At 47.8% G+C, this 25,681-nt stretch overlaps 3 protein-coding genes and 1 long non-coding RNA gene across 7 annotated transcripts; 2 read left to right on the forward strand and 2 right to left on the reverse strand.

Moving 5' to 3' along the window:
- Positions 1–730: 730 nt before the first annotated feature.
- On the reverse strand, positions 731–7,090 carry Zmynd15 (zinc finger MYND-type containing 15). The gene is made up of 13 exons (XM_052757229.1): positions 5,733–7,090; positions 4,867–5,086; positions 4,616–4,771; positions 4,254–4,414; positions 3,332–3,484; positions 2,800–2,880; positions 2,521–2,637; positions 2,347–2,435; positions 2,160–2,258; positions 1,857–2,010; positions 1,714–1,772; positions 1,350–1,510; positions 731–983 (listed from the first exon to the last, which is right to left on the reverse strand). Exons 1-13 carry the CDS (start codon positions 6,307–6,309, stop codon positions 812–814), a joined length of 2,199 nt encoding a protein of 732 aa, XP_052613189.1. The 5' UTR covers positions 6,310–7,090; the 3' UTR covers positions 731–811.
- Positions 7,089–12,924, forward strand: Cxcl16 (C-X-C motif chemokine ligand 16). Its single transcript, XM_052757230.1, has 5 exons — positions 7,089–7,532; positions 7,770–7,908; positions 8,120–8,202; positions 10,826–11,266; positions 11,517–12,924. The coding sequence occupies exons 1-5, from the start codon at positions 7,463–7,465 to the stop codon at positions 11,561–11,563; spliced, it is 780 nt and encodes a 259-aa protein (XP_052613190.1). The 5' UTR covers positions 7,089–7,462; the 3' UTR covers positions 11,564–12,924.
- A 776-nt stretch (positions 12,925–13,700) lies between these two features.
- On the reverse strand, positions 13,701–15,512 carry Med11 (mediator complex subunit 11). The gene is made up of 3 exons (XM_052757231.1): positions 15,332–15,512; positions 15,014–15,144; positions 13,701–14,142 (listed from the first exon to the last, which is right to left on the reverse strand). Exons 1-3 carry the CDS (start codon positions 15,414–15,416, stop codon positions 14,005–14,007), a joined length of 354 nt encoding a protein of 117 aa, XP_052613191.1. The 5' UTR covers positions 15,417–15,512; the 3' UTR covers positions 13,701–14,004.
- Positions 15,513–15,625: 113 nt separating this feature from the next.
- LOC128122026 (uncharacterized) lies at positions 15,626–24,701 on the forward strand. Of its 4 annotated transcripts, none has more exons than XR_008222310.1 (3): positions 15,626–16,068; positions 18,151–19,512; positions 24,147–24,701. It is a non-coding gene; the product is annotated as an uncharacterized LOC128122026 (long non-coding RNA). The 4 variants fall into 4 exon arrangements; XR_008222311.1 differs by lacking the exon at positions 24,147–24,701 and having other exon boundaries at positions 15,626–15,901; positions 16,001–16,068; positions 18,151–19,845; XR_008222309.1 differs by lacking the exon at positions 24,147–24,701 and having other exon boundaries at positions 18,151–19,845.
- Positions 24,702–25,681: the final 980 nt, after the last annotated feature.

Consider the following 25,681-nt stretch of genomic DNA (forward strand, 5'->3'; position numbering starts at 1 on the left):
GGTGGGTCCTGGGGACTGAACTCAGGTTTTACTATGCTTGGCAGCAGGTGCCTTTCCCTGCTGAGCCATCGTGCTGGCCTATGGAGATGCCATTATATTGACATAAAGGGCAGTTACCAGTGCTCTTGATTGCCCGTGGAGAAATCTTGGAAAGCCAGGCTCTGTTTGCACGATCCTGTTGTAATACGGCTCATCCCATGCAGTATAACTGCTTTCCTATTCCTGTCTACCAAACATCACTTCCAACCTACACTGGGGGTGGGGGTGGGGCGAGAAAGAGAGGTCCCTGAAGCGGACGTTGGCAGGGAGGTCTAGGTTCTGGATGTGTGGGATTGTGAAGGATGAGAGAAGGTGGAGTTTGCCTCCTGAGGCTCTTCAAAACTCCAAACCAAGTGTGGATTGTGTCCCACGGAGGCTCTCTGCTTCCCAGCCCGGCTAGGGGAAGCCACTTTCTGCTTTTTTGGTCTCTAGCTGTTTTGGTGGGAGACCCGGATGTTACCAGACTGGAAACCATCTTACCAACACTGGGAGAGGATTTGGGGATTATCAGGGGAGGTTGTATACCCCACTCCCCACCCGAGTTAGAGAGCAGAGTAAAAAGGACGGGGAGAAAGTTATCCCGAATCCTTATCTCCATTCCCAGGATAATGAGCCGATCATGAGGGTGAAGTCACAGGAACTCAGAGACTTCAAACAAGGGATTTTATTTAACCTTTCGTGTGTGCTGACATTCAGTCCTCCCCCGCGCCTTGGAGTGTTTTCCTTTTGGAAGCGTGCTCGGGAAGGGAGTGGACCACTGCCAACTCGGCCCTCATCTTCGCCGGCGGGGCCTGCGCGCAGCCTTCTTTTCTCCTCGGCGCCTTCGAGCCGGGACAGGAGGAGCAGCAGGAGTTGGGGGTCGAGGTGCAGGGCCGGGTGCCGAGCGGACAGAGGCGCCTTGGGCAGGCTTGTAGACCAAATGGAAGATGAAGGCGTTGCAGTACCTGCAGCGAGGGCGTGGTCGGGGGCAGGGCAGGTGAGGCTAGGGCACAGGCTCAGGGCTAGGTGCAGTTAAGGTGGTGGTGGTGGTGTGAGGGACTCTAAACCTGACGCCTGGGTTCGATCCCCAGAAAAAATAAAGGAGCAAAAGAGTCTTTTTAGGAGTAGGGTGAGGGGTTGAGAGATGTTGTGAATGAGATCTAAAAGGTTGTCTGTGTTGGAGGTTGTCCAGACCAGCAAGGAGTCAGGACGACAGAGATGCAGTGTTGAAAGGCTGGGGCGAAGAGAATCCCAGGAGTACAGAGACCTTTTAGGCTACAGAGTATATAAATCAGGGGTCAGGAGAGCAATAGGCAGCCATGAGCCCTTACCACGGCATGCAGTTGTCAGCAGCTCTGAGGCGGAATGGGGAGCGGAAGGGGTTGGGCTGGGGCGAGCTGGTGCCCCCTCCTGTGGCCACCGCCATGGTCTGATCATCCATCACACAGCCGTACTCACTGCTCTCAGTGAAGAAAGCTGGCACTCGGAGAGACTGAGGTTTGGGTGGGCCCTCAGACACTCCCTGGGAGGCTCCTTCGCCCAGATACATCCCAAGCCCCACCCTCCCAGATAGATAAAGCCTCAGAAGAGATCAGGATGCTGGAGAGGTACTCCCCAAGTCTGTGGAGCAGTTGAGGGGTGGGTGAGCCCAGTCCTTTAGAGAAAGAAAGGAACTGGGTAGGTGAGATTATCCACCTGCAGTCGGGGCAGAGAGCTCAGCCATGTGTCCTTGAGACCAAAGCCAGAGTTAAATCCTGCCAAGAGAGGAAGACACTGGTGTCCACGGTGTGCTTCTTTTACATTCCCCACATCCCCGTCCTTGAGCCCTAGGCTCTTACCAATAACCAGATCAGGCTTGGGTCCCTGGAGCAGGTGGTAGGGCCGGGTGGACACCCTGATTTGCAGATCCCTTCGCCCTCCCTTCTCCTTGGTCCCAGAGCTGAGCCGTGCTGATACCCCAGAACCAGGACGCACAGATACCTCAGGGCCATCCTGTGGGTCCAGGAGTGGGGTGGGGAAGCCACTGGAAGTCCAGGTAATGGGAGCACCAGGAAGAGCAGAGGAAGGTGGAGGGGAAGGAGAGGGTCCCACCAGGCTATCAGAGGCGGGGCTGGAGAAGCGGGTCCCTCTCTAGTTCTTACCCTCTGCATAGTAAAATGCTGCTGGTCACTCTCAGGTGGTAGACTGTCGCCCACAAACTGCAGCTCCAGGGCCACATGGGGGAGAAGGACCAAGAGCTCCTTAAGAGACAGAGAGAAGGTCAGCTCGGGGTCCCACGCCACGACCACATCTATCTTTTCAACGCATACTCTCTGAGTAGGGACTTACCCAAAACACCATGATGAGATCAAATTCCTTCCCAGCCTCTACCACATGGATCTTCAGTGACTGCTTGTTCTGGATGTTGAGCTCAGGGACTGGTGAGAAGTCCACTCATGAAAGATCCGGGCTCCCCTACTGCCCCCCCACCCCCCACCCTCCCGTCCTGTCTGCACTCCTTACAGGACTGGGGTACCAGGTGGGTGATGACGTAGTACACAGTCAGCGGGTAGGTGAGAAGTACAGCCATGGGGGAGTCCAGGCTAAGGCCCCGCCACGTGTAGTAATCCTGCCATGAACCTGGGGAGAGTTGTCTTAACGGGGGGCCTGATCCCAGGCTTGGGCCTTGATCTCTAATAAGCACCGCCCCCCCCCCCTTTCTCAGGCACCAGGTTTCTGTCTGCCACCCCCTCCAGGACCTCTGTCCCAACTCCTAGCTCTTTCAGGACCCCTCCAGCTCACCAAAGAGGCTCCTGGGAGGGTCTAGAGGCACCGGAGGCATCAAGGCAGGTCCATCTCCCTGCAGAAGCTGGTAAGGATCACCTGAGTGGATGAGAAACAGTGCCTAGGGGCTGTACACCCCCACCTGCCTCGTCTCCCTGCTCTTCCTGGAAGAGCTATGCACCCTGGGAGAAGGACTGAAGCTGTAGCAGAATTGGCGTTAGCCTGGGGACAGGGTTATTGGATGGGTCAGGCAGAATGACTCCTTTGAGGTCTGTGGAAAGACTTAAAATAGTCCTAATGGTGTTAGTACAGGGGTGGTGTGTCTAGTAGTGGTTATATGGGACCTGGTCCACTCCCCCAAGCCCCCATGGTGTTAGTACAGGGGTGGTGTGTATAGTAGTGGTTATATGGGACCTGGTCCACTCCCCCAACCCACGGATGGTGTTAGTACAGGGGTGGTGGTGGTTATATGGGACCTGGTCCACTCCTCCAGCCCCACAACCTTCCCTCTAGGCTTAAGAGTCCATTTCTGGCAAGAGGACCCACATACCATTGAGAAGGTGGCTGAGGGAAGGTGTGCCGCCCCAGGGGGTCCTGGGGGCGCCAGGCCCTGGAATCAGCATGCTGAGCTGGGTCCAATAGCCACGAGTGAGGCCCCGAGAGGCCAGGAAAGCTTCCTTGTTAAAGGTTTCACTGGTCACTTCTGCAGAAGGGGGTGAAGACTGAGGGCTTGGTGGCGAGGCCCCAGGACTTTAGCTTCCCTCTGCTATCCCTAAGGACCCTGACTTTGAGCCTGGTTCTATCTAGGGAAGGAATTTTCTTTTCTGAGTGTCGACCATGTTCCAGGCACCAAGAGCTTACATAACCCTTGAAATAATTCAATGTGATTTTATATTCGCTAGTATTCCTCTTTTACAGATGAGGAAACTTGGGTTTGGAGTGGGAAGTTTTTGTTCTGAGACAGGGTCTCATTATAGCACAGGCTGGCTTTAAAGTCACTATGTAGCAGAGGATGGCTTTGAACCTTTGCTCCTCCTGTCTCCACCTTCCAAGTACTGGGATTACAGGTATGCCTATCAGGACCAGCTCTTGTTTTGTCTTGTTTTTGAGACAAGGTGTCACGTAGCACAGGGTGCCCTGGAACATTAGATCCTCCTGCCTCAGCCTCCCAAGTGCTGGGAACGTGCCCCCATGCCTGGCTAAGTGGACTATTTGAGGTCGTGCACCTGGACAGTGGTAGAAGTGGGCAGCAAGCGTTTGAACCATGCCCTCAGATGCCCGGGTCTCTCTCTGGGGTCAGGTCCTTCGGCCTCAGCTGCTCTGTCTCTGATCCCTTATACCCAGTGCACAGCACCAGCTCGTATTCCAAGGACGCAGACTTCAACCAAATACTCATTCTCCGAGCCCTGGAGCCAATCCCAAAGACCTGGTCCCGGGCTCCCCTCCCTGCCCCGTTGGCCTTCTTACGGTACCTGCGGTGTAGGTGAAAGGCAGACTGGCCAGTTCTCCTGCTCGCTCCATAAAAGCGGCAAGTCTCGGGCACCAAAATCTGTGGCTCACATCATCTGGGCATCGGTGCCAGTCGGCCTGGAAACAAGCCTCCCCACAGTATAAGACAGCACCGCACTGGGGGCTGGGGACACAGGGGTAAAGCATTCGTCGTTGCGGGTCCTGTTGGCTGTAATCCGCGTGCTTGTATTGCATCCTGCGGCTAACTTGTTTCTCCTACCCTTTCCTGTCTTCCTGGCCCTCCCTCTGTCTGTCTGCGGGGACACCCCAGACTTGGTTGTCTGACTGCTGGAGTGCTGGAGTGTCCAGCCTTGGGGGTGCTCACCAGGGTGTCAACTTCACTTCGAAGCTGTGCTTGTGACAGACATGGCATGTCCTAGCCCGGAGGGAAGCGAAAGTGAAGCCTGGCCGAGGGCCCCATGTCCGCATGGGGGTCTTCGCTAACTTCACGCCCAGCCTCGGGACAAGGCTCTCCAGATCTCTGCATGGGGATGAAGGTGGTATCAGGCTGAAAGGGCTTGTGGGGGGGTGTTCCGATCCCACTCCTCCCCACTCTCTGATAGCAGATATGTGTACCGATGCAGGTGGGCATCTCCCACAGTAAGCTGGCGGGGCTTTCGGGGGTCCCCAGAGCCCATAGGGCAGGCCATGCTATGGCAAAGGAGAGCATAGGCCCGAGGAGCCAGATTCTCAGTGGCTGGGCTCTGGCTTCCATCCATTAGCAGATCAATGCCCAAGATGGTGCCATGCTCATCTGTCACCAGCAAAAGGCAGGAGAGGTGCAGGGGGGCAGCCTCTGGGGAAAGAGGGACAATTTGGGTGAGAAAAGGGGGCAGATAGTCACAGTCAGATATACCAAATTTAGATGCCTTGAGGGGCAGACAACTTCAATGAGTAGAAGGGACTAGATCAAAGAGGCGGTCCCCATCTAAAGGGGGCAGCTGCTATACAGGGCCAGCATGTAAGTAACATAGGTACCTAATCAAAATCGGGGTTTTTGTTTCTCTGTTATTTCACGCCTCTGGGTGTTTTCTCCACATGTATGTCTGTACCTCACATGCATGCAGTGTCTTCGGGAGGCAGAAGAGGGTGTGGGATCCCCTTGGAAATGGGAGTCACAGAAGGTAGTGAGCCACCATGGGGGGGCTGGTGTTTGAACCTGGGTCCTCTGGAAGAGCAGCCAGTGCTCTTAACCTCTGAGCCATCTCTCCGGCCCGAGCACCTGGATTTTTCTTAAGATTCAAGGTCTTTGGACTTTCATTCTTTCCAGTGCCTAGATGCTGGTTCAAATTAAAAGACAAAACCACACCGTGGCAGAACTTCGGGCATCAGACTTGCATGAAGGTTACCAGCTTGTGACTCCTACTTGGGTTTGAGTGACATGGAGGAGTTCAGAAAGGTGTCTGGACAGGGGAGAGGGCAGGGCCACCCTGGGTTCTCACCACTCCTCCGCCCTTTCCTCTTTTCAGGAGCCCTCTCATCCTCTCCTCTGTCCTCTAGGCGGCGTCCGTCATCCCAGCTTGTCTCTTGCTGGGTCACCTGTGACTCGGCCGGAGGCTTTGCTTCTTGGGGGAATTCCCTGCTCGGAGGGGCTGGCTCCCCACTTCCCTGTGGTTCCACCTTCTCCGTGCCTGAACTGGCCTTTCCATTCTCCTCCTCATCGTCTTCCTCTCCCCCTTCTTCCCCATCCTCTAGGCTGACAAAACTGACGTAAGGACTCAGGTCCCTCAGGTGGAGTGGAGGCTCATCTCCCAGGAGCCGCGAAGCCCCCAGGCCTGGCCCAGGACCTGGCTCTGCACCTTGCCCCAGGCTGATGCCCACACTACGGTTTGGTAAGACGTGGAGCACCCAGAGGGCAGGGTCCTGGGGCAGCCTCCTTATCTGAGCCTCCAGTTGACGCCATCGGCCCTCAAGGTTGGTCCCCATGGTCCCCTTCTCTGCCACGAACTTGCGGAACCAGCCAAAGAGAAGAGCAGCGAAATCAAGGAACTCATCCCGGTATCCTGACACAAACTCCATGCTTTCAGACACACAGGGCCTGGACCCAGACTGAGCAGAAAGGGATGTATGACAACCGTCAGGAACAGGGTAGTGGTGAGGGTATGGGCTGGGTCACAAAAAGGAGAAGGGTATGTATGGGTTTGAGATAAAATCTGTAGAGTATTAGGAAATGAGAATAGGATTTGCAGGGATAAGGATGGAGGAAAGCTAGATTGGAAAGTGGATATTAAGGGTTAAAGATGAGTACTCGGGGATGAAATCATAGTTGGGGCACAAAACTCAGTGACTCAAATCCTAAAGCGAGACTGGACTGAAGGGAAGACACGAGGTAAGGCTAATCCTACGGGGAAAGGCTTGCTGAGAAGGGAAAAACTTGGGGTCTGTTGATGTGTGGGAAGTACAAGCGAGAGTTAAGTACTGAGGCTTCTCTTGGGCGAGGATCAGTTTGGTGTGAGCCCCAGTAAACCCACCCCTTGCCGGCCGCTCCTCTCCTCCGGTACCTGCAGCCGCCGCCACTTTTCGAAGGTAAATACCTCGTGCTGGAGGACCGCGGTGACGTCAGGGCTGCCCGAGCCCACTGCTCATAACTTGGGTGGCATGCTTAGGGCGTCTGGCCAGTGCGTGCACACTCCCACAGGCCTGGTGACCTGCTCGACTGCTTCACCTTGGCCATGTGACTGGATCCCACTGTGACCCAGCGGACCAGGGAAGTGAAAGCATCTTGGAGCCGGGAAGCAGACAGACAGGCGAAAGTCTGACATCCCCGAACCCAAGCGAGTCACTCTTCGGGGGGGGGGGGGGGGGGGGGGGGGGCACGGCTCGCCCTCTCAGATTCCTCTGGCGCCACGGTCCGAGCTTTCTTTCAATTTTGTTAGGCAGTCTTGGCTGACCCCACGACTGCTGGTGAGTCTAGAGTCGGGTGAAGGAGCTCCGCCTTCGGGGGTTCCCCGACGTGGGGACGTGGGAGCTGGGCGCAGCGCAGGCTCCCCGGTACTGACCAGACGGTCGGTTCGGGATACCGCGCGGGGACGGAGGGCACCACCACCTCGCGCCCTCTCCCCACCTGAGCTCCGCAGAACTTGAGGCAGGCGGGGTGAAGAATCAAAAGCAAGAGAATCAGCTGGATGTCGGCTAGGTGCCCTGGCGGCAGCAAGCTCCGCAGAGCCCGGAGATGAGGCAGGGCCTCGGACCCCTGCCCTTAGCGCTCTTTTTCTTCTTGCTGAATCTGCTGGCCCGGCCAGGTCAGTCAAGGGGTGGGGCTGGGGCAGAATGGAAGCTGTGGAGGGGCACAAGAACTGAGGGATTAAGAACTCAGCCCAGAGCTGCCAAAGGCAGCAGCCAGGACGAGGGGAAGGCTGTCTCGGCTTAGACTGGGACTGGCATTACACTGGTCTGGCGGGTAGGGGAGGCCGAGTGAGACAGCTGAGCTGGAAACCGAACGGTCTGAGCACCAAGGCCGATCCCTGTTTTCTCTTCAGGTGATGGTAACCAGGGCAGTATCACTGGAAGCTGTGCCTGTGATAAGAGAATTCGTTCTGGCACCCGGGTACCGCCTGCTACCGTGGATCATATCCGAAAACACCTGAAAACATACGATCGCTGTTCATTCTTCATCAGGTACAGTCACTCCCCCTGCCCCCCCCCCGGGGGGAGTTATAGGACCCAAACACCTAGTCGGGATGGGGGAGCCTAGCTCCTTACCAGTTTCACTTATCTGGGGATTTCCAGCTCTAGTGGGACTCACCTTGGGTGACTTCACATCTTTGGAATGAGGAAAAGTAGGAAGGGGAAGGAGTGGTCATAGGAGGCTAGATTGTTCATCTTGCAGGTTTCAGTTACCGTCCACGAGTGTGTGCGGAGGAAGCCGAGACTCGTGGGTTCATGAATTGGTAAGCTGCTTTGACAGCAAAGGTGAGAGCCGTTTCTATTCTCCAGTGGGCCTCCATCTTACCATTTCCTTTGCCTCTGCCACACAGCACTTTCCTAACTCTGGCTGAAGTGCTTTCTTAATTCTGAGCCTTCTCAATCAATATCTTTTCTGTCATCTTCTGGTTTCAGCCAATTTGCTCTACCACACACGCCATTTTCTTCTTCTATATAATTTATTTTTATTTCGTATGCATTCATGTTTTGTGTAAATGTATGTCTTATGAAGGTGTTAAATCCCCTGAAACTGGAGTTACAGGCAGTTATGAGCTGCCATGTGGGTGCTGGGACTTGAACCCAGGTTCTCTGGAAAAGCAGCCGGCACTCTTAACCACTGAGCCCTAATCTCTCCAGCCCTACTTTATATTTTCTTGAAGTCACTACTATAATATAAAGTGTACTCGAGATTGGTCATGCGAAAAAACTGCTCTACCACTGAGCTATTGCCCTGCTTTTTAAACATTTTCAGACAGGGTCTGGCTAAGTTGACCAGGATGGTCTTGAACTTGTTATCCTCCTGCCTCAACCTCTCTAGTAGCTGGGATTACAGGTCTCTACAACGGGCTTGGCTTTCACTATTGTATTTTAATTGAAATCACTTGAAGGTACTCTTTTCATTTTCTAATACTTAATGATGAAAATAAACGTTAAAGTTGAAAGGGTTTATCCAGGTGTGGATAACCCTAACATTCTGGGAGGCAGAGGCAGGCGGATCTCGGTGAATCTGAGGCCAGCCTGGGCTACAGGGTGAGTTTTAGGACAGCCAGGGCTCAAAACAAAACAAAACAAAAAGTTGAAAGAATTATACAGCGAACAACCTCTATGAACATCAACTACATTCTTCAGTATTTGATTTACAATTTTATATTTATTTACATAATAAAGCAAATACACAGTCAGTAATAGTTACTTATTGGTTCTACAGCATTTTACTATTCTTGCATTATTGCAAACCTGTTCTGTTATCTATCCATCTCTCTATCCATCATCAATCTTCCTGCTCTTTTCCACCCTTAAAGTGATCCTCACAAGTGCTAGGATTACAGGCATGTACCATCACTCTCCCTTTCAACTCATCTTATTTTAAATGTTTTTCATCATAAATTGCAGATATTATTGTATTTAATCCCCAAACAGCATGTATTTTACTGAGTTCAATTTTTTTATTTGTTTGTTTTGTTTTTGTTTTTTCAAGACAGTGCTTCTCTGTGTAGCCTTGGCTGTTCTGGAATTTACTCTGTAGACCAGGCTGGCCTTGAATTCATAGACATCTGCCTGCTTCTGCCTCCTGAGCACTAGGATTAAAGGCCCAACTCTGAGTTCAATATTTTATAGTTCTTTTTTTTTTTTTAGGTAAAAAAAAAAAACAAAAAAGCCTCAATCAACTAAATCAAAAGATCTTAAGTATTCATAAGTCAGTTTTCAAACATACAAGAAACATACAAGCCAGGCGTGGTAGCATACACCTTTAAGCCCAGCACTTGGGAGATAAAGGTGGGTGGATCTCTGTGAGTTTGAGGCCAGCCTAGTCTACAGAGCAGTCAGGGATACACAGAGAAACCCTGTCTCCAAAAAACAAACGAACAAAAAAGAAAGATAGAAAATAGGAAATGTTCTTCAATAGTCTACCTGGTGTCAACGGTACCCACACTGCCTTTCAGGCTATGGAGACCTATATTATTTCCTTCAACCCTCCCAGACACCCTGGGCCTTGTTACCAGGAAGTGAGTCCCAGAACAGCTATAGATGAAGAGTAAAGTCCCTCCAGGGTCCAGTGCAGTGCAGCACCCCTGCTTACCCCGTGACTTTGTGGTTTGTGATCCTTGTCCGTCTGTCCCTCGGCCACTGTCTTCCTCCCCTGGCCTTCAGCTGCCCTGCCCCAAATCTCTTTTTGCACAGAACTGGGGAATGAGTCCAGGACCTCACCTCATACATGCTAGGCAAGAACTCTACCACTGAGCTGCAGACACAGCTCTTCAACTGTCCCCTGGATGCTCCCCATGCCCCTCCCTCTGCTGGGCTCAGGACATGACACCCACATAGGTGATTTTAGCAGTTGAGAGACTCAGCAAAGCAAATCACTCTGACTTTTCTCCACCTTTCTGGGTGCCAGCAGGCCACAGAGGATTTCCATGACTTACGTCACCTGGAACTGAGGCATAATAGATACTTTCATGCTATAGGAGCCCTGGCCAGGACTCGGAGGCCAAAAAGAATCTGGCAAGGCCATACTGGTCCCCTCCCTGTTACCCTGGGGTGAGGATGGGGACTGGAGATTTAATCCAGGGTCTTGTACATGCTACACCCTAACCCCCCTTGTTCATGACCACTAATCAGAACCCTTCCTGTCCAATCATACAACTGTCCATTCCTCATCCAGTCTAAGCACAATGGAATAGGTTCCTGTGTCCCATCAGACTTTGACTCAACTTGTTCTGCTTTTCTGGTTAATCTGCTTTTTTTTTTTCTTATTGGTGGCAAGGGTGTGTGTGTGTGTGTGTGTGTGTGTGTGTGTGTGTGTATGGCCTTGCCCTGAAGATAGGTGAGGAAGATACTTCAGCTGTTCCAGTAGCCCTGATCCAGTAGCCCTGATTTGTTTTCTCTCCAGAGTGTGGAAATGGTCACGGGAAGAGTTCCCACCACCAGGAGCATTTGCCTCATGCTAGCACCCGGATCCCAGTGGCCACAGAGGGGACACCTCCAGACACAAGCACCCCTGCACCGATTCAGAGTACCCAGCAGTCCACTTTTCCACCTGGAACACTGTCCTTGAACAAAGAGCTCACCCACCACAGCGAATCCACTGCCCTCACGTCAGGCTATGAAACCACCGCCCTCACGTCAGGCTATGATCCCGAAGCTGGACCTGAGGCTGAGGCCAATAAAAACCGGTCGGAGGGCAACCTGCAAGAAGGAACGCCAGGAGCTTCGGCTGGCCTACCAGCCGCAGCACCAGTGCTGTCTCTCCTGGCCATTGTTTTCCTTCTCACAGCAGCCATAGTGTACATTCTGTGCAACAGGAGGAGAGTGAGACGGCAAAGCTCTGCAGGTACGTGAGACTCCTAAACCTCACCTCAGGGACTAGAGCCTTCCTGGCAAGGGTCCTGCCCTGGTAGCGGCTAACAGAGGTACCAGATAGTAAGGCTGTCGGCACCATGGGCCGGGAGGGAAGTCAGCCAGCATGGACTAGGTCTTTAGGTTATTTAATGTCGAGGGGTCTGACTTCCCATTCAGTTCACGTCCTGCCTCAGTTCTGCTTCATCTCAGAGTTCACCTCCCAATTTCTTTATTCTTTCCAGATCTGCAGCTCCATTATACACTTGTGAACCAAGACTCCAGAGCCTGAAGAAGAACGGAAGCTTGTGAGAGAGGACTCGGGAGATAGGTGGCAGGCTGGGCTCTATCACTGAACTGGACCTTTGTTTGTTCTTTCCTATGCTGCTCTGAGACAAAGTACTCAGATCATAATCTGGGGCAGCTCTAAGTTGTTCATTCTCTGCCTCTACCTACTAGGTTCTGGGATTGGACAAAGGTCACATCTCCCCTAATTTACTTCTGTAAAAAATGTATAAGTTTTTAGAGTTCTGTTTTGTTTAGCCAGGATCTTATTTAGTCTAAGCCTGCCTCAAATTCCCTATGTATCTGAGGATGACTATTGATTCTCCTACCTCCACATCCATAGTGGATTACATACTTGCTAAACACCTTTTTTTTTTTTTTTTTTGAGACAGAGTTCTCTATGTAACAGCCTTGGCTATCCTGGAACTCGCTTTGTAGATCAGGCTGGCTTCAAATTCACAGAGATCCACCTGCCTCTGCTCTTCATGATTAATAATATATGAGCAGCCCCCCTCCCCTTAGACCTCTCCCCTGCTGATAATAAAATGTACTATTCTAAATTATGTGGTCTAGAAGTACAGCCCCAGGCTGGAGAGATGGCTCAGTGGTTAAGAGCACTGGCTGCTCTTCTAGAGGACCTGAGTTCAATTCCCAGCAACCACATGATGGCTCACAACCATCTGTAATGAGATCTGGTGCCCTCTTCTGGCCTGCAGACAAACATGCAGACAGAACACTGTATACATAATAAATAAATAAATCTAGAAGTACAGCCCCTGGGTAGAGAGTCTGTCGAGCATGAGTAAAGTTCTAGGTTTAACCCTCCCACTACCAATAAATTAATTTTTAAAAATGTCTGTTTTTTACATTGTGTAACAATAAACTGGCCAATTTCTATGTCTTTAATTGTAATAGTAAAATTGCTTTTCGAATTAGTGGCTGAGGTCTGCAATTGTTCTTGCAGACGACTCATGCAGTGGCTTACAACCGTATGTAACCCCAGTTCCCGGGGGCCCGACAACCCTCCTTTGACCTCCACAGGCACCACGTATGCACATATACGTACAGAGGCAAACTATTATTCATACACATAAACCTTAAGAACTTTATTTATTTTTTAGAATTACTAACTTCTGCAGACACTGGCTTCAGTTTTTGTCCCCTTAGAAGTGCTGATGGTGCCCCCAGGCCACAAGTTCCCCTTCACACTACATCAGCTCTTCTCCAATCCCACACCGAAAGTCGAGGCTTTCTCCCTCCTGTGCTGACGCTGTGCTGATTCTGTGCAGGCTGGACTCACTTCCTCAATCTTTTGGATCCCAGAGAGTGAGCCTGATCTTTATAAAAAAAGTTACAGCTTTTTTTTTTTTTTTTTTTTTTTTTTGGGTTTTTTGAGACAGGGTTTCTCTGTGTAGCTTTGCGCCTTTCCTGGAACTCGCTTTGGAGACCAGGCTGGCCTCGAACTCACAGAGATCCGCCTGGCTCTGCCTCCCGAGTGCTGGGATTAAAGGCGTGCGCCACCACCGCCCGGCTAAAGTTACAGCTTTTATTATTAAAACAGTTCCTGTTTTGTTTCTTCCAATGAGGAACATAACCTCTCTCTCTCTCTCTCTCTCTCTCTCTCTCTCTCTCTCTCTCTCTCTCTCTCTCTCTCTCGTTTTTTTTTTTTGAGACAGGGTTTCTCTGTGTAGCCCTGGCTGTCCTGGAACTCACTCTGTAGACCAGGCTGGCCTCAAACTCACAGAGATCTGCCTGCCTCTGCCTCTTGAGTGCTGGGACAAAGGTGTGTGCCACCACTCGGGCTCCATAACTTCTTTTTGAGGAAAGGTCTTGCTATGTACTTAGCCCCGGGTGGTCTCAAACTTCAGTAACCTCCCCCTCCCCTTCCCAAGTGCTGGGATTACAGGTTCAAGCCATCATGCCTGCTTATGAGAATGTTTTTATCAGGGGGCTGGAGAGTGGTGACTGCTCTTCCAGAGGGTCCAGGTTCAATTCCTAGCACCCATATGGTGGCTCACTACCTTCTGTAACTCCATTTCCAAGGGGATCCAACACCTTCTTCTGGCTTCCACAGGCACTGCATATATGTGGTGTACAGACATACATGTGGGAAAATAGCCATACTTGTAAAGTAAAACTAGACCTTAACACAAAAAGGATATTTTTATTGGATCTTCTGGAACCCTAGGGCAGGGTGTGCATGAGGAAGTGGGTTGGGCAGTTGTCTCTCTGACTCCCCTCTGAGCTTGTGTAGTGGAAAGCAGGGCCATCTTGCTGGAAGAGCCAGAACAGATCTGTGGGCAGGCGTGGGCTAGAGTCTCCAGTTCTACTTTCTGTTCCATGGTCCTCATCTGCCCTGACCAGTAGAGCACGCATCACTCTGCTCCCCAGCCTACCAGTCTCTGGCTTCTGTCCCAGGGTGCCGGTCACACTCTGCATCATCTTGACTTAGTTCTCCAGCATCTGTTCACAGGTGCGTGCCACATCACTGATCTTGAGGCGGGCGTAGTCCACTCGCTTTAGCGCCATTTGACAATCCTTCCTGGAAGAGTAGCTGGAGCCCTCGTGGGGCTGCCCTGTGGCCACCTACAGGACAGTTAGATCGATCAGTGGAGCACTGCCTTTCTTGACCACCCCACAACCAGACATCAGGTCTCTGATCTCATTTCTGTCCTGAGTTTGATCTACCTTAGCTGTGTGGTAGCTCAGTGATCTAAGGCAAACAAACCACTTAACCCATGTGAACCTCATCTGTGAAATGTGGCCGGCAGTGAGTACTTCCTAGAGTTGGAGGATAAGACTGCAGAGTAAGGACTTTGGCCTAGTGCTGTCCCTTTACTTGGTCCCCAAGCGTATGGGGTGTCATCAGGTCAAGTTTCTGGGAGCAAAGTTCAGTGGCTTCAGTTTTATGTTTTGTTCAGCACTGGGGCCTCCTTTATAGTAGGCAGGTGCTCTATCATGGGGCCCCGCCTTCTTTTTTACCTACTGGGTCTAAATTGCCCAGAAAGGTTTTGAACTTGTGATTCTCCGGCCTCTTGAGTGGCTGAGATTACAGGCCTATACCACCTGGTTTGGCTAGGTATTGTTTACACACCCTATACACTTTTAATCCCTAGCTTTAAGAGGACTAAACCAGCCCCGAAATGAGGCTACTTCAAGCCGGGCGGTGGTGGCTCACGCCTTTAGTCCCAGCTCTTGGGAGGCAGAGGCTGAGGCAGGCAAATCTCTGAGTTCGAAGCCAGCCTGGTCTACAGAGCTAGTTCCAGAACAGGCTCCAAAGCTACACAGAGAAACCCTGTCTTGAAAAAGGGAAAAAAAAAAAAAGAATGAATGAAAAAGAAAATGCCTACGCCTGCCTAAGAAACAGTCTTACCCAGCTAAAGCTCAGGGAACCCCTAAGGCTAGGGCTGTGGTGGAGAGCTGGGGTCCCCGCCCAGCACCTTCTAAACACACCCACCTGGGTTAGGTAGCGGATCTGAGCCGACAGCTCCGCCTCCACGTGCTGCACAGAAGCGGTGAAGGCTGCCGCCTGCCGGTCCAGAAGCCGCTCGTTGGTTTTTTCCTTGGACAGTTCCAGGATCGCCGTTCCTGCCAGGGCGGGGAGAGGGCGGGGAGAGGGCGGGGAGAGGGCGGGGAGAGGGCAGGGAGAGGGCGGCGTTAGACGGAGGCTGGCCACGTAGCCCCGCCCGCAGGCCAGCACTCAGGTCCCGCCCACACCGCGCGCGGAGTCCCGCCCGGCCTTCTCTCCCTGAGCTCCGCTCCTCGCCTCCCGAACCTGCGTTCTGGAGGATGGCGCCGATTTCGCGCTCGATGTCCTCCAGGGCGCGCAGCCGCTCGTTCGCCAGGCTGTAGGTAGCCATGGTTCCCGTGGAAAGTTCCGCAGGCCGTCTTTTTCGAGATGGGGCGCCAAGGCCCGGAAATGCCTGTTAGTGTGCGCCGGCGCAGAGGCCACTGTAGCGAACACTACAATTCCCAGGGTGCTCAGCGCGGCCTCGCCCTTCCGGGTCCACCTGGTCTAGTAAGACTTCCAGGGCTCTAGTGCTAGGTCAGATCGTGGGGGGTGGAAAGAGGCGGTATTGACTTTTTTGTTTTCTGACAGGGTCTCGCTGTAGACCAGGCTGGGCAGGAACTCACAGAGATGAAGATACTCTAAAGAGACACTTGGGTCTCTTCATTCTGACTGTCAGACAACTGAAATAATGGATCCCAAAGAAATGGGTATTTTCCTAGGACTCTCATGCTGGGAGAAGGAAAGGGAACCAGCCAGAGGGGGAACTTGTCTTCCAGAGGTTTTACACAGTTCTAATAACCTGCACACCACATTACAGAATGAGACTGAACCCAGGTAATGATGCGTCAGTGGTGGGTGTGACCACCCCTTGACTGGGGCTACTTAGATGTACACCTTCTTAGTCCTCTATAAATAACCTTGATGTTACTTCAGGACCGTGAAGGCTGACTAAAGGGGCTTGCTGGATCTCTTTGTCCCTCTTCCCGATGTGGCCACATTGAGTAAGTCTCCTTTTTCGGCATTCCACTTTTAATTTGGCTGTTTTAATTGATTTATTGAGGAAGAGTGGCCCGACATGACTTTCGCACAAGTTTTGCCCCTCACCCCAACCCCGCAAGTTGAATAACAAAGTCTCTGCCTCCCTAATGCTGGGATTAAGGGTGTCAGCCACCACTGAAACAGTTCTTGTGGCCCAAAAGCTGTTTAGACCTGTCAGATTTAATTGACACTGTCTGATGGCATTATTGAATTTATAAGAATTTATTAAGCATTGGCCCTGTGCAGGTGAGGGCGGTGGAAATTCGAGTGTGTTCCTCCGTACTGGGTAGTCATGGGCTCTTTGCTGACCAGTCTCTCCCAAGGGGAGCCTGATGGAGTGTTAAGCTATTCTCCCTAAGGCTCCTTCCTGATCCGGAGTCCAGGTGGTTCTCAGGTCCTGGCTCCTTCCATCCACCTTTCTATTTCTGATTATCAATTAGGTGCTAGCTCCAGGGATATAAAGACAAACGATATGGTCTCCCACTCCAGTGTTTTGTTAGTGCAGATGCAAAGCTTTTTTTTTTTTTTTTTTTAAAGATTTATTTATTTATTATGTATACAGTGTTCTATCTACATATACACCTGCAGGCCAGAAGAGGGCACCAAATCTCATTACGGATGGTTGTGAGCCACCATGTGGTTGCTGGGAATTGAACTCAGGACCTCTGGAAGAACAGCCAGTGCTCTTAACCTCTGAGCCATCTCTCCAGCCCGCAAAGCTTTTTTTATTTTTAAGATTTATTTGCTTTACGAGTATGGGTGTTTGGCATGCATGTATGTCTGTGCACAATGTGCATGCACTGTCCATGGAGATCAGAGAGAGCATAGGATTCTCTAGAACCAGAGTAATAGGCAGTTCTGAGCCACCATGTGGGTGCTGGGAATCGAACCAGGGTCCTCTGAAAGAGCAGTCAGTGCTCTTAACCACTGAGCTTTCCCTTCAGTCCCAGGAAAAGGATTCTTGGAGGAAGTGGTGTTTGAACTGGTTTTTGTTTTGTTTTGTTTGTTTTTCGAGATAAGGTTTCTCTGTGTTGTTTTGGTGCCTGTCCTGGATCTCACTCTGTAGACCTGGTTGACTTCAAACTCAGAGATCCTCCTGGCTCTGCCTCCTGAGTGCTGGGATTAAAAGTGTGCGCCACCACGCCTGGCCCTCTGTCATTTTTGCCCCTTCAACTGTATACCCAGGTGCCCACCAAGGTGAAAACCCTGTTTTCCATTTCTAACAAAGAAGTCTCTAAGACCTTGGAAGAAAAATTGGGGAACTCTTCATGCAAGTAAAATAAATGAAAAGAGCAGCTGGGTGTGGTGGTCCACGCCTTTAATCCCAGCATTTAGGAGTTCAAAGGCAGCCTGGTTTACATAGCCAGTTCCAAGGCCAGCCAGGACTACATAGTGAGGCCCTGTCTCAAGAAACAAACAAAATGACAAAGAGGAATGGGAAAACGGGGCATATTGTCACATGCCTATGACCCTAGCCCTGGGCAGGTAGAGGCAGGAGGATCAGAATTTCAAGGTCATCCTCAGCTAAACAGTGAGCTCATGGCCAGCTTGTGCTCAATGGAATTCTCTCTGCAAGGAAACCAAACAAACTAAAAACTACACTAAAAAGTGAAGAAATAAGTAGTGATGGTGCTAACCTTAACGCCAGGGGCCCCAGACAGCAAAGTCAAGGCTAACCTAAAGACCCCAAATGCTGGCACTGTGGCTTAGAAGCTTTGTGTGGAACTCTGGGTTTTATCCTCAGCCCGGAAAAGAAAAATGACCAAAGAGAAAGGGACGGGAATGAGTATGGAAACATTAGATGATGGTTGGGGGCCAGAGGCTAGTGGTAGTTGGCTTCGCAGTGAAGTGGTAACTAAACCAACAGTAAGTTCTAGGGAGCAGACTGCCCTTAAGTTAGTGGTCGTGATGTGACTTTGGGTAAAGCTGGTACTAAAATTCAGGGGCTTATTTGAAGTAATTAAACCACCAGATCTTGACTTCACACATCTTGGCAACTACCCCCTATGCCAGGAGAATACTCAAGTGTTTTTTCTTTTTTTTAGATTAGAACCTCTAGGGGCCAGAGAGATGGCTCAGCAGTTAAAAGCACTGACTGCTCTTCCACAGGACCCGGGTTCAATTCCCAGCACCCACATGGCGGCTAACAACTACCTGTAACTCCAGTTCCAGGGGATCTGCCCGATGCCCTCTTCTGGCCTCTGTGGACACACATTCACTCAAGCACACACACACAAATAAATAAATAAATAAATAAATAAATAAATAAATAAATAATGAAACAAAACAAAAAATTAGGATCTTGCTGTGTACCTGGCTGGCCTGAGAAATACTACAGATCAAGCCGGCCTCAGAGATTCTTCTGTACTGTTTCTGCCTCCAAGTACTGGAGGTACATGTGTGCCACCACACCTTGCCTCAGAGAGTTCTTTTTGGAGATGGAAATCAGGTCTTTTTGCTTGGTGGGTACCTGGGTACAGTTGAGAAAAAAAGCATGGCACTGAAAACAAATGAAGTGAATGTTTATGTACTTGGTTATGGTTTCTACACTTGACAGCCAAATTTATAGTTTCCAGGTTCAAGATTCCAGGATGCTCCTTGGGAAATTTGATTACTCCGAGAAACGATCTAATTAACACCAGGGTTCTAACAAAGTCCTTAGCCAGACAAGACCATGTTGAAATTCATTGCTGGTAAGTCCTGGTGTATACATGGAATAGTTAGTCAACTTCTTTTCACCTCAGGCTCTCCTGGAATTGGACATCCTCCTGCCTCAGCCTCTTGAGCGCAGGGATTACAAATTCACACTACCATTCCACTTTTGAATATGACCAGACAGAAAAGGATTTCTAGGTATTTGAAGAACTTTCTAGCTTGAAAGCAATAAATACAGAGGGAAAACAAATCCTCGTGGGCTCAGATAAGAGATTTTGTGTGTTCGATTGATTTTTTTGAGACTGTGGCATATTCCTGTGCTCAGAGCTAACTTGAAAGACTGGGGTAGGAGGATCACTGGAGCCCAGGAATCTGTGGACTGCCTGGGCAACATAGCAAGAATGCTCCCATTTATTCTGTTTTATTTATTTTCTGAGAGTGTCTTGGTATGTTGCCTATGTTCCTTGCCTCTTCTTCCAAACAAACAAACAGGGTTGATTACAGAAGAATGGCATGGAAAACTAAATCATGAAGATATGAAAAGATCATCATGGGCTGGGCATTGGTAGCACACGCCTTTAATCCCAGTACTCCAGAGGCAGAGGCAGGTGGATCTCTGTGAATTCGAGGCCAGCCTGGACTGTATATCAAGTTTCAGGACATCCAGGGCTACACAGAAAAACCCTGTCTCAAAAGGAAAAGAAAAAAGTCCATCATGGGAAGAAAGAGAAACTGAGGAACTCTGCCTTCAGGTAAAGAAAATGAAAAGCTGGTATGTAGCAGGTGGGAATTTGAGCACCAGCCAGTTCCAGGCCTGTAACATGAATTGCTAAACGTTTTTTTTTTAATTAAAAAAAACAACCCGGTACTAGATATTGGGGTAAATGCTGAAAGATCAGAGAGATAAAAGAACAAGCTACTGCCACCTCTTACATCTAGGAATCCTCAGCCTGAAAAGCTCCAGCCGAAAAAGCCTTTAGTTTCTGTCTCCTCACCCTTATATACCTTTCTCCGCCCAGTCATCACTTCCTGGGATTAAAGGCATGTATGCTTCCCAATACTTGGATTAAAGGTGTGTGCCATCACTGCCTGGCTCTGTTTTCTCTCCTAGACTGAGTACATCTCATGTAGTCCAGGGTGGCTTTGAACTCACAGAGATCCATATTTTGGATCTCTGACTTCCGAGTGCTAGGATTAAAGGTGTGTGTCACCACTGTCTGGCCTCTATGTTTAATCTAGTGATTTGTTCTGTTCTCTGATCTTCAGGTAGGTTTTATTAGGGTACAAAATATATATTAGCACATTTCCCCTTTTTTGTCTAAAATAATAGAAGGTTATAACCGATATAAGAAAAACTATATATAATAAGTATATATAATATATATTATATATTACATTAACAATGTCCAGTCTATTTTGATGAGTCCAAAGTATTGTACTTAATTCACTTTTGTTTGTTTGTTTTTTGTTTTTTCTTTTTTTTTTTTTTTTATTTTTTGAGACAGGGTTTCTCTGTGTAGCTTTGCGCCTTTCCTGGATCTCTCTCTGTAGACCAGGCTGGTCTCCAACTCACAAAGATCTACCTGCCTTTGCCTCCCAAGTGCTAGGATTAAAGGTGTGCCCGCCGCCGCCGCCGCCACCCGGCTTGTTTTTTGTTTTTTCAAGACAGGATTTCTCTGTGTAGTTTTGGTGCCTATTCTGGAACTCACTCTGTAGACCAGGCTGGCCTCGAACTCACAGAGATCCGCCTGGCTCTGCCTTCCGAGTGCTGAGATTAAAGGCGTGGGCCACCACCACCCAACTTAATTCACTTTCTATTCTAACTTGTATTGCTACCTAAAACTGTCTTTTGATGTCTTTCAAACTTATACACTTGGGGTTGGGATTTAGCTCAGTGGTAGAGTACTTACCTAGCAAACGCAAGGCCCTGGGTTCAGTCCTCAGCTCTGGAAAAAAAAAAAAAAAAAAGACAAAATAACAAATTTATATACTTTATACCTCTTTAGTGAGTTTCTTTTCTGTTAACAAGGAAAACTATAATTTTAACTATCTAGTCTTCAACTCCCTCAGAGACCTGAGAAGGAAATAATATTACTTAAGTAAGCAGGAAGTGCAAACAAGCAATTTCCAAAAATGTGAGAAATGACAGAAACAGTTGTCTGCCTAGACAGTCACCCAAAGTTCCTCTGCAATGTTAGGGCATCCATCTTCAGCCTACAGGCCTAGCATATCTGACAGACTCATCTGTGAAGCAGGATTTCCTAAAGGGCCTTCCTATATTGTCTTGGCAAGGTTTGGCAGTCCTTTCTTTTGTGTCCTGCTTGTCCATTTTGGATAGCTTACTGTCAGCAGTTGAGGCAAGGGCACTTTCTTGCCCAGTGGCTAACTTTCACCACAAAGAAAGTAAACTCCATGTGGAGTTTCTTTGATGCCCATCATCTTCTCTGAAGGAGATTGGTGCTGCCAGGAGCAGACATGTCTCATTGTCTTAAAAAAAAAAGAATCTATGTTATTATAAAATCTTAAATGCCATGTTCTGTAGATCTCTGAAGTGTTTGAAGATGACCTGTCTATCTAAAATATATCTGTTTGACCTTGAAAACATACCTAATATACTTACAAGTTTGATTGTAATGACTAACTACTAACTTGCATTTCTTTATATCCTAATTAGTTGGTAATAGTAACTTTCAAGGGCTAGCAAGTTGCACTACATTGTTAAATGAACTGTATAGGTACACTACCTTGAACAAGATAAGAAGTGTATATACAGTATATTCCAATAAAATCAATCTCAAATTTGTATCAATATACAAAATTTGTATATAATATACAAAAATCCAATGTAAAATAATTAAAACTAGTAGTTGCTTTTTAAAAGTAGATTCAATAATCTGCCTTTTTTGTCTTATCATATCCATATCCTCCCTTTTTTCTTTTCAGAGTAGATTCAATAATCTGTCCTTTTATCCTATCATTTCTATACCTTTTTTTTCCAGAGTAGATTCAATATTCTACCTTTTATGTTAATCTATATTGCCGTTTTTTTTCTTTTCAGAGTAGATTCAATAATCTACCCTTTTATCCTATCGTTTCTGTATATTTCTATATCATATCCCCCTTTCTTCTTTTAGAAGGAGACTGAGTATGACCAATTACACTTTTTAACCAACCCCTCCCTAAACAACTACAAATATCCATAATCCATTTTTTGGGAATGTGGCTATAGTTTTCTAGGCTACTTTCTGCTGATTGGGGATACTGGTAGTCTTATGGGGACACAAAGAAAATGTAGGATTATGGTCAAGTCCTGATTGTGAGGCTGTATCATCTTAGCTAGGCATCTCGATATTGTCCTGAGCAGTTTGTAGTCCAAAGCCCATCTTTGGGTAGTGTTTGTCAGCTTAATGGTGTTATCATTGTCCTGATAGAATCCTCATTGTGGGATCCTATCATCTTTTTGTAGACTTCAAAGTCACTGTTAGTCATGGTCATGGCTCACTGCAGAAAATCTTTTTCATGCAACATTTTTTCCTGATGATTCGTCCTTTTTCTTCAGATGTCTCATTTGTCCAGTGTTCTTCAGATTCCTTGGCTGGATGCCTTCATTCTCCTGCAAGACAAAAACAAAACCCTTCCCCAACCCTAACTTTGGAGTTTCTAAATCTAATCTTTATCAATTTTGATTTATGTTTTTTTGTTTTCTCTCCTATAGCTATCACCCCAAGCAGTATGGTTTTTTACAAATAGGCATTAGGTTCTTTAATTGCTCTGAAAAGAAGTTTCTTCTACAATGATAGGAAAGGACTGAACCAAATTTGCCATGGGGGCCTGCAAGAGTCCCCTCAGGGAGTTTTCCAATGGCAAAGGCAAGGGATTACCTTGTCTGTTCCTTGTTGATCTACATTTGTTAGTCCAGTGTCTGCCTTTGCCACACCTTTTGCATAATACAGAAGGGAGGGGCATTCTGTTGGGATTTTTCCTTGAAAAAAACATTATTTCAAGAATACCCTGTTTACAGTCCTTTTTAGATGACCTTGTTTACTGCAACATTTGACATTACTATTTTTCTTCAAACCTCTGGCAATCACCTCTCCTATCCAAGCACCGTCATGATCATGAGATTCAATATTAATTGTATCTCAGATCCATTCCTCCAAGGGTACTGATCTTGCTTTTAATGGCCTAACCTTTTTTTTTTTCAAGATTTATTTATTTGTTGTGTACATTGATGATTTGCCTGCATGTATGTCTGTGTGAAGATGCCAGATCACCTGGAATTGGAGTTATGGACAGTTGTGAGTTGCCTTGTGGGTGCTGGGAATTGAACCTGGGTCCTTTGTAAGAGCAAACAGTGTTCTTAACCACTGAGCATCTCTCCAGCCCGGTCTAATTATTCTTTTGCATTGTGCATTAGTATTTTCAAAAGCCAGAGATTTTGAAAGCTAGATTCTGTCTAGCTTCTGAATTTGATATCATTCTTTTTACTGCTGAAGTCAATCTTTGTAAAAAATCAGTGAAGGTTTCTTTTGGGCCCTGTATAACTTTTGTAAATGACTCAATTTTCTTTCCTACTTCTTCAGTTCTGTCCCAAGCATTCAAGGCTGCCTTGTGGCATAAAGCCAGGGTGTGGTCATCATATAAAGATTGTCTTTGTACATTAGCATAATCGCCTTCTCCAAGAATTTGATCTTGGCAAATTTCAATACCTCTAGCTCTACTTTGTTGTTCAATGGTCTTAGCCTCATTTTTCCACCAGGTCCTCCATTGTAAATCAGGACCACCCTCTAAGACTGTCATAACCAAATCTCTCCAGTCTTGAGGGATAATTCTATTACAAGTTGACCACGAGTTTAACATCTACTTCATGAAAGACGAGTGGATGCCATATGAGACTATTGCTTCTTTGAATCTCCTCAAATCTAACATTTGCACAGGAATCCAGTCAGCTCTTACACAGCCTCGAGGACATCTATCACTGGGTAGTTCCTGTAAGGTTACTGAATAGATTAAGGTTGGCTGTTTGAAAGCCTTAGGCTGTTTCTCTGTAACCTTATAATGCAATGTTGAGATTGGTTCTCCTTTAAATTCTTCTGTCTGGGTCGGAGTTTCTCTATGATCTGTTTTAACAAGTTTTTCTGAAACTTTTATCTTGGCACTCATATTAACCAACTTTTTTAATGATAAAACAAAAATGTTCAAACAAATAATATTTATAATTGACATTATAGCTATCCCATCAACATTAATTATCCTCTCATTTAATTGTTCCATTTTCAGACTGTTTAATGTATAGTCAAACAGAGACCAAATGCCTTCCTTGTAAAAATGTTTCCCACTTTTTAATGTGGGAAAAAACTTTCTTTTAACTAATTCATCCCTTTAGGAAATCCCAATTGACTCACTGAATCTGCTGACAATGACGATTCAGATGACGGTGTGGCAACAGCCTGAGGAGGGGGCCCAGAGAAAGCCAAAACTCACCGGAAGAGGAAAGAAGCGAAAGATCCAGCCATCTGCACGGGAGACGTGTGTAAACGTTCCTAACTCCTGTGGTTTTTGGAACCCCTAGCATCCTCTCCTCCTTTTCTTGCTCCTCTTTCCTCTCAGAGTTCTCCTCCTATTTATTATGCCTGCCAGCTCCACCTATCCTTTCCTGCCAAGCTATTGGCCATTCAGCAATTTATTAGACCATCAGGTGTTTTAGACAGGCACAGTATCACAGCTTCACAGAGTTAGACAAATGCAGCATAAAAGAATGCAGCACATCTCTGCATCATTAAACAAATGTCCACAGCGTAAACAAATAAATGTACACATCTTAAACTAATATTCCACAACAAGAGACAGTCTTAGCGCTGACCCCAGGCCAACTGAATCACAGTCTGTGTTGAAAGGTCCCCAGGTGACTTGTATGCACAATAAAATGTGTGAAACACTGCCCAAGGGCACTCACTGTACATGCATGGTGAGACCTGAGTTGTCCCTGCCCTGAGCTGGGGCAGGTGGAAAAAAGGAAGAGGGGGAGGACAAGACCTGTGTTAGGGGCCTGGCTTGGAAGTGGCTCACATTTCATCAAAGGAAACTCAGCCATATGTTTTCACCACCTCTGGAAAATGCAGGTCTTTCCTAAGTGGCTGGCTACTGCAGCACCTCAGGAGAATAGATTTTAAGGGGGTATGTAGAGATTCACAAAGCTAAACTTCCAATTAGGAAGACAGAATAAAAACATTTTGGTCTGTACAGACTGTCAGATTTCCACGAGCTGAGAAAGAGGTCATTTCTGAGAGGTGACCATGAACCCCAGATCAATAGAAAGATTGTGAAATATGTCTTCAAGGAGATGAAAGGGATGAACATCTTTAATTTTGAAAGAACGAAAATGTAGACTCTTGGAAGAGAGTATAGGGCTGAATTCATGATGTATTATAAGCAAATTTCAAATGACTATTCCTCAGGGGAAACATTGTATAAAAAGAGAGAGGGCCACAGAGTCCGCCAGAAATCTTCGCAGAGGCATAATTCAGTACTGGATATTGATCGGACCCCAACTGGTACAATACTCAGGGGAATGGGGGCAGGATGGGAAGCATTGTATGAGGATCAGGAGAGACAAAGATGGGCTCACCTTCACCTTCTGCCAGGTTTGTCCAAGCTGTGGCCTGCATCTATAAATTCATCTTTAAATGCGGCCTACAAGATCATAAACTTAAACCATAATGAAAATTAAAAAAAAATCTTGCCACTCCCTTTCCTCCTCTCAGCATTAAATTTTTTTTTGCAGTTTTTATTTTTATTTTTTACTTTTGTGGGTTTTTTTTCTTTCAGTTTGTTTATATGGTGTATTTTTTTAAAGATTTATTTATTTATTATGTATACAGAAGAGGGCGCCAGATCTCATTACAGATGGGTGTCAGCCAC

The sequence above is a fragment of the Peromyscus californicus genome, unplaced genomic scaffold (genome assembly GCF_007827085.1).
Source record: "Peromyscus californicus insignis strain IS unplaced genomic scaffold, ASM782708v3 Scaffold_3__1_contigs__length_106647218, whole genome shotgun sequence".
In the NCBI taxonomy this organism is placed as follows: Eukaryota; Metazoa; Chordata; class Mammalia; order Rodentia; family Cricetidae; genus Peromyscus; species Peromyscus californicus.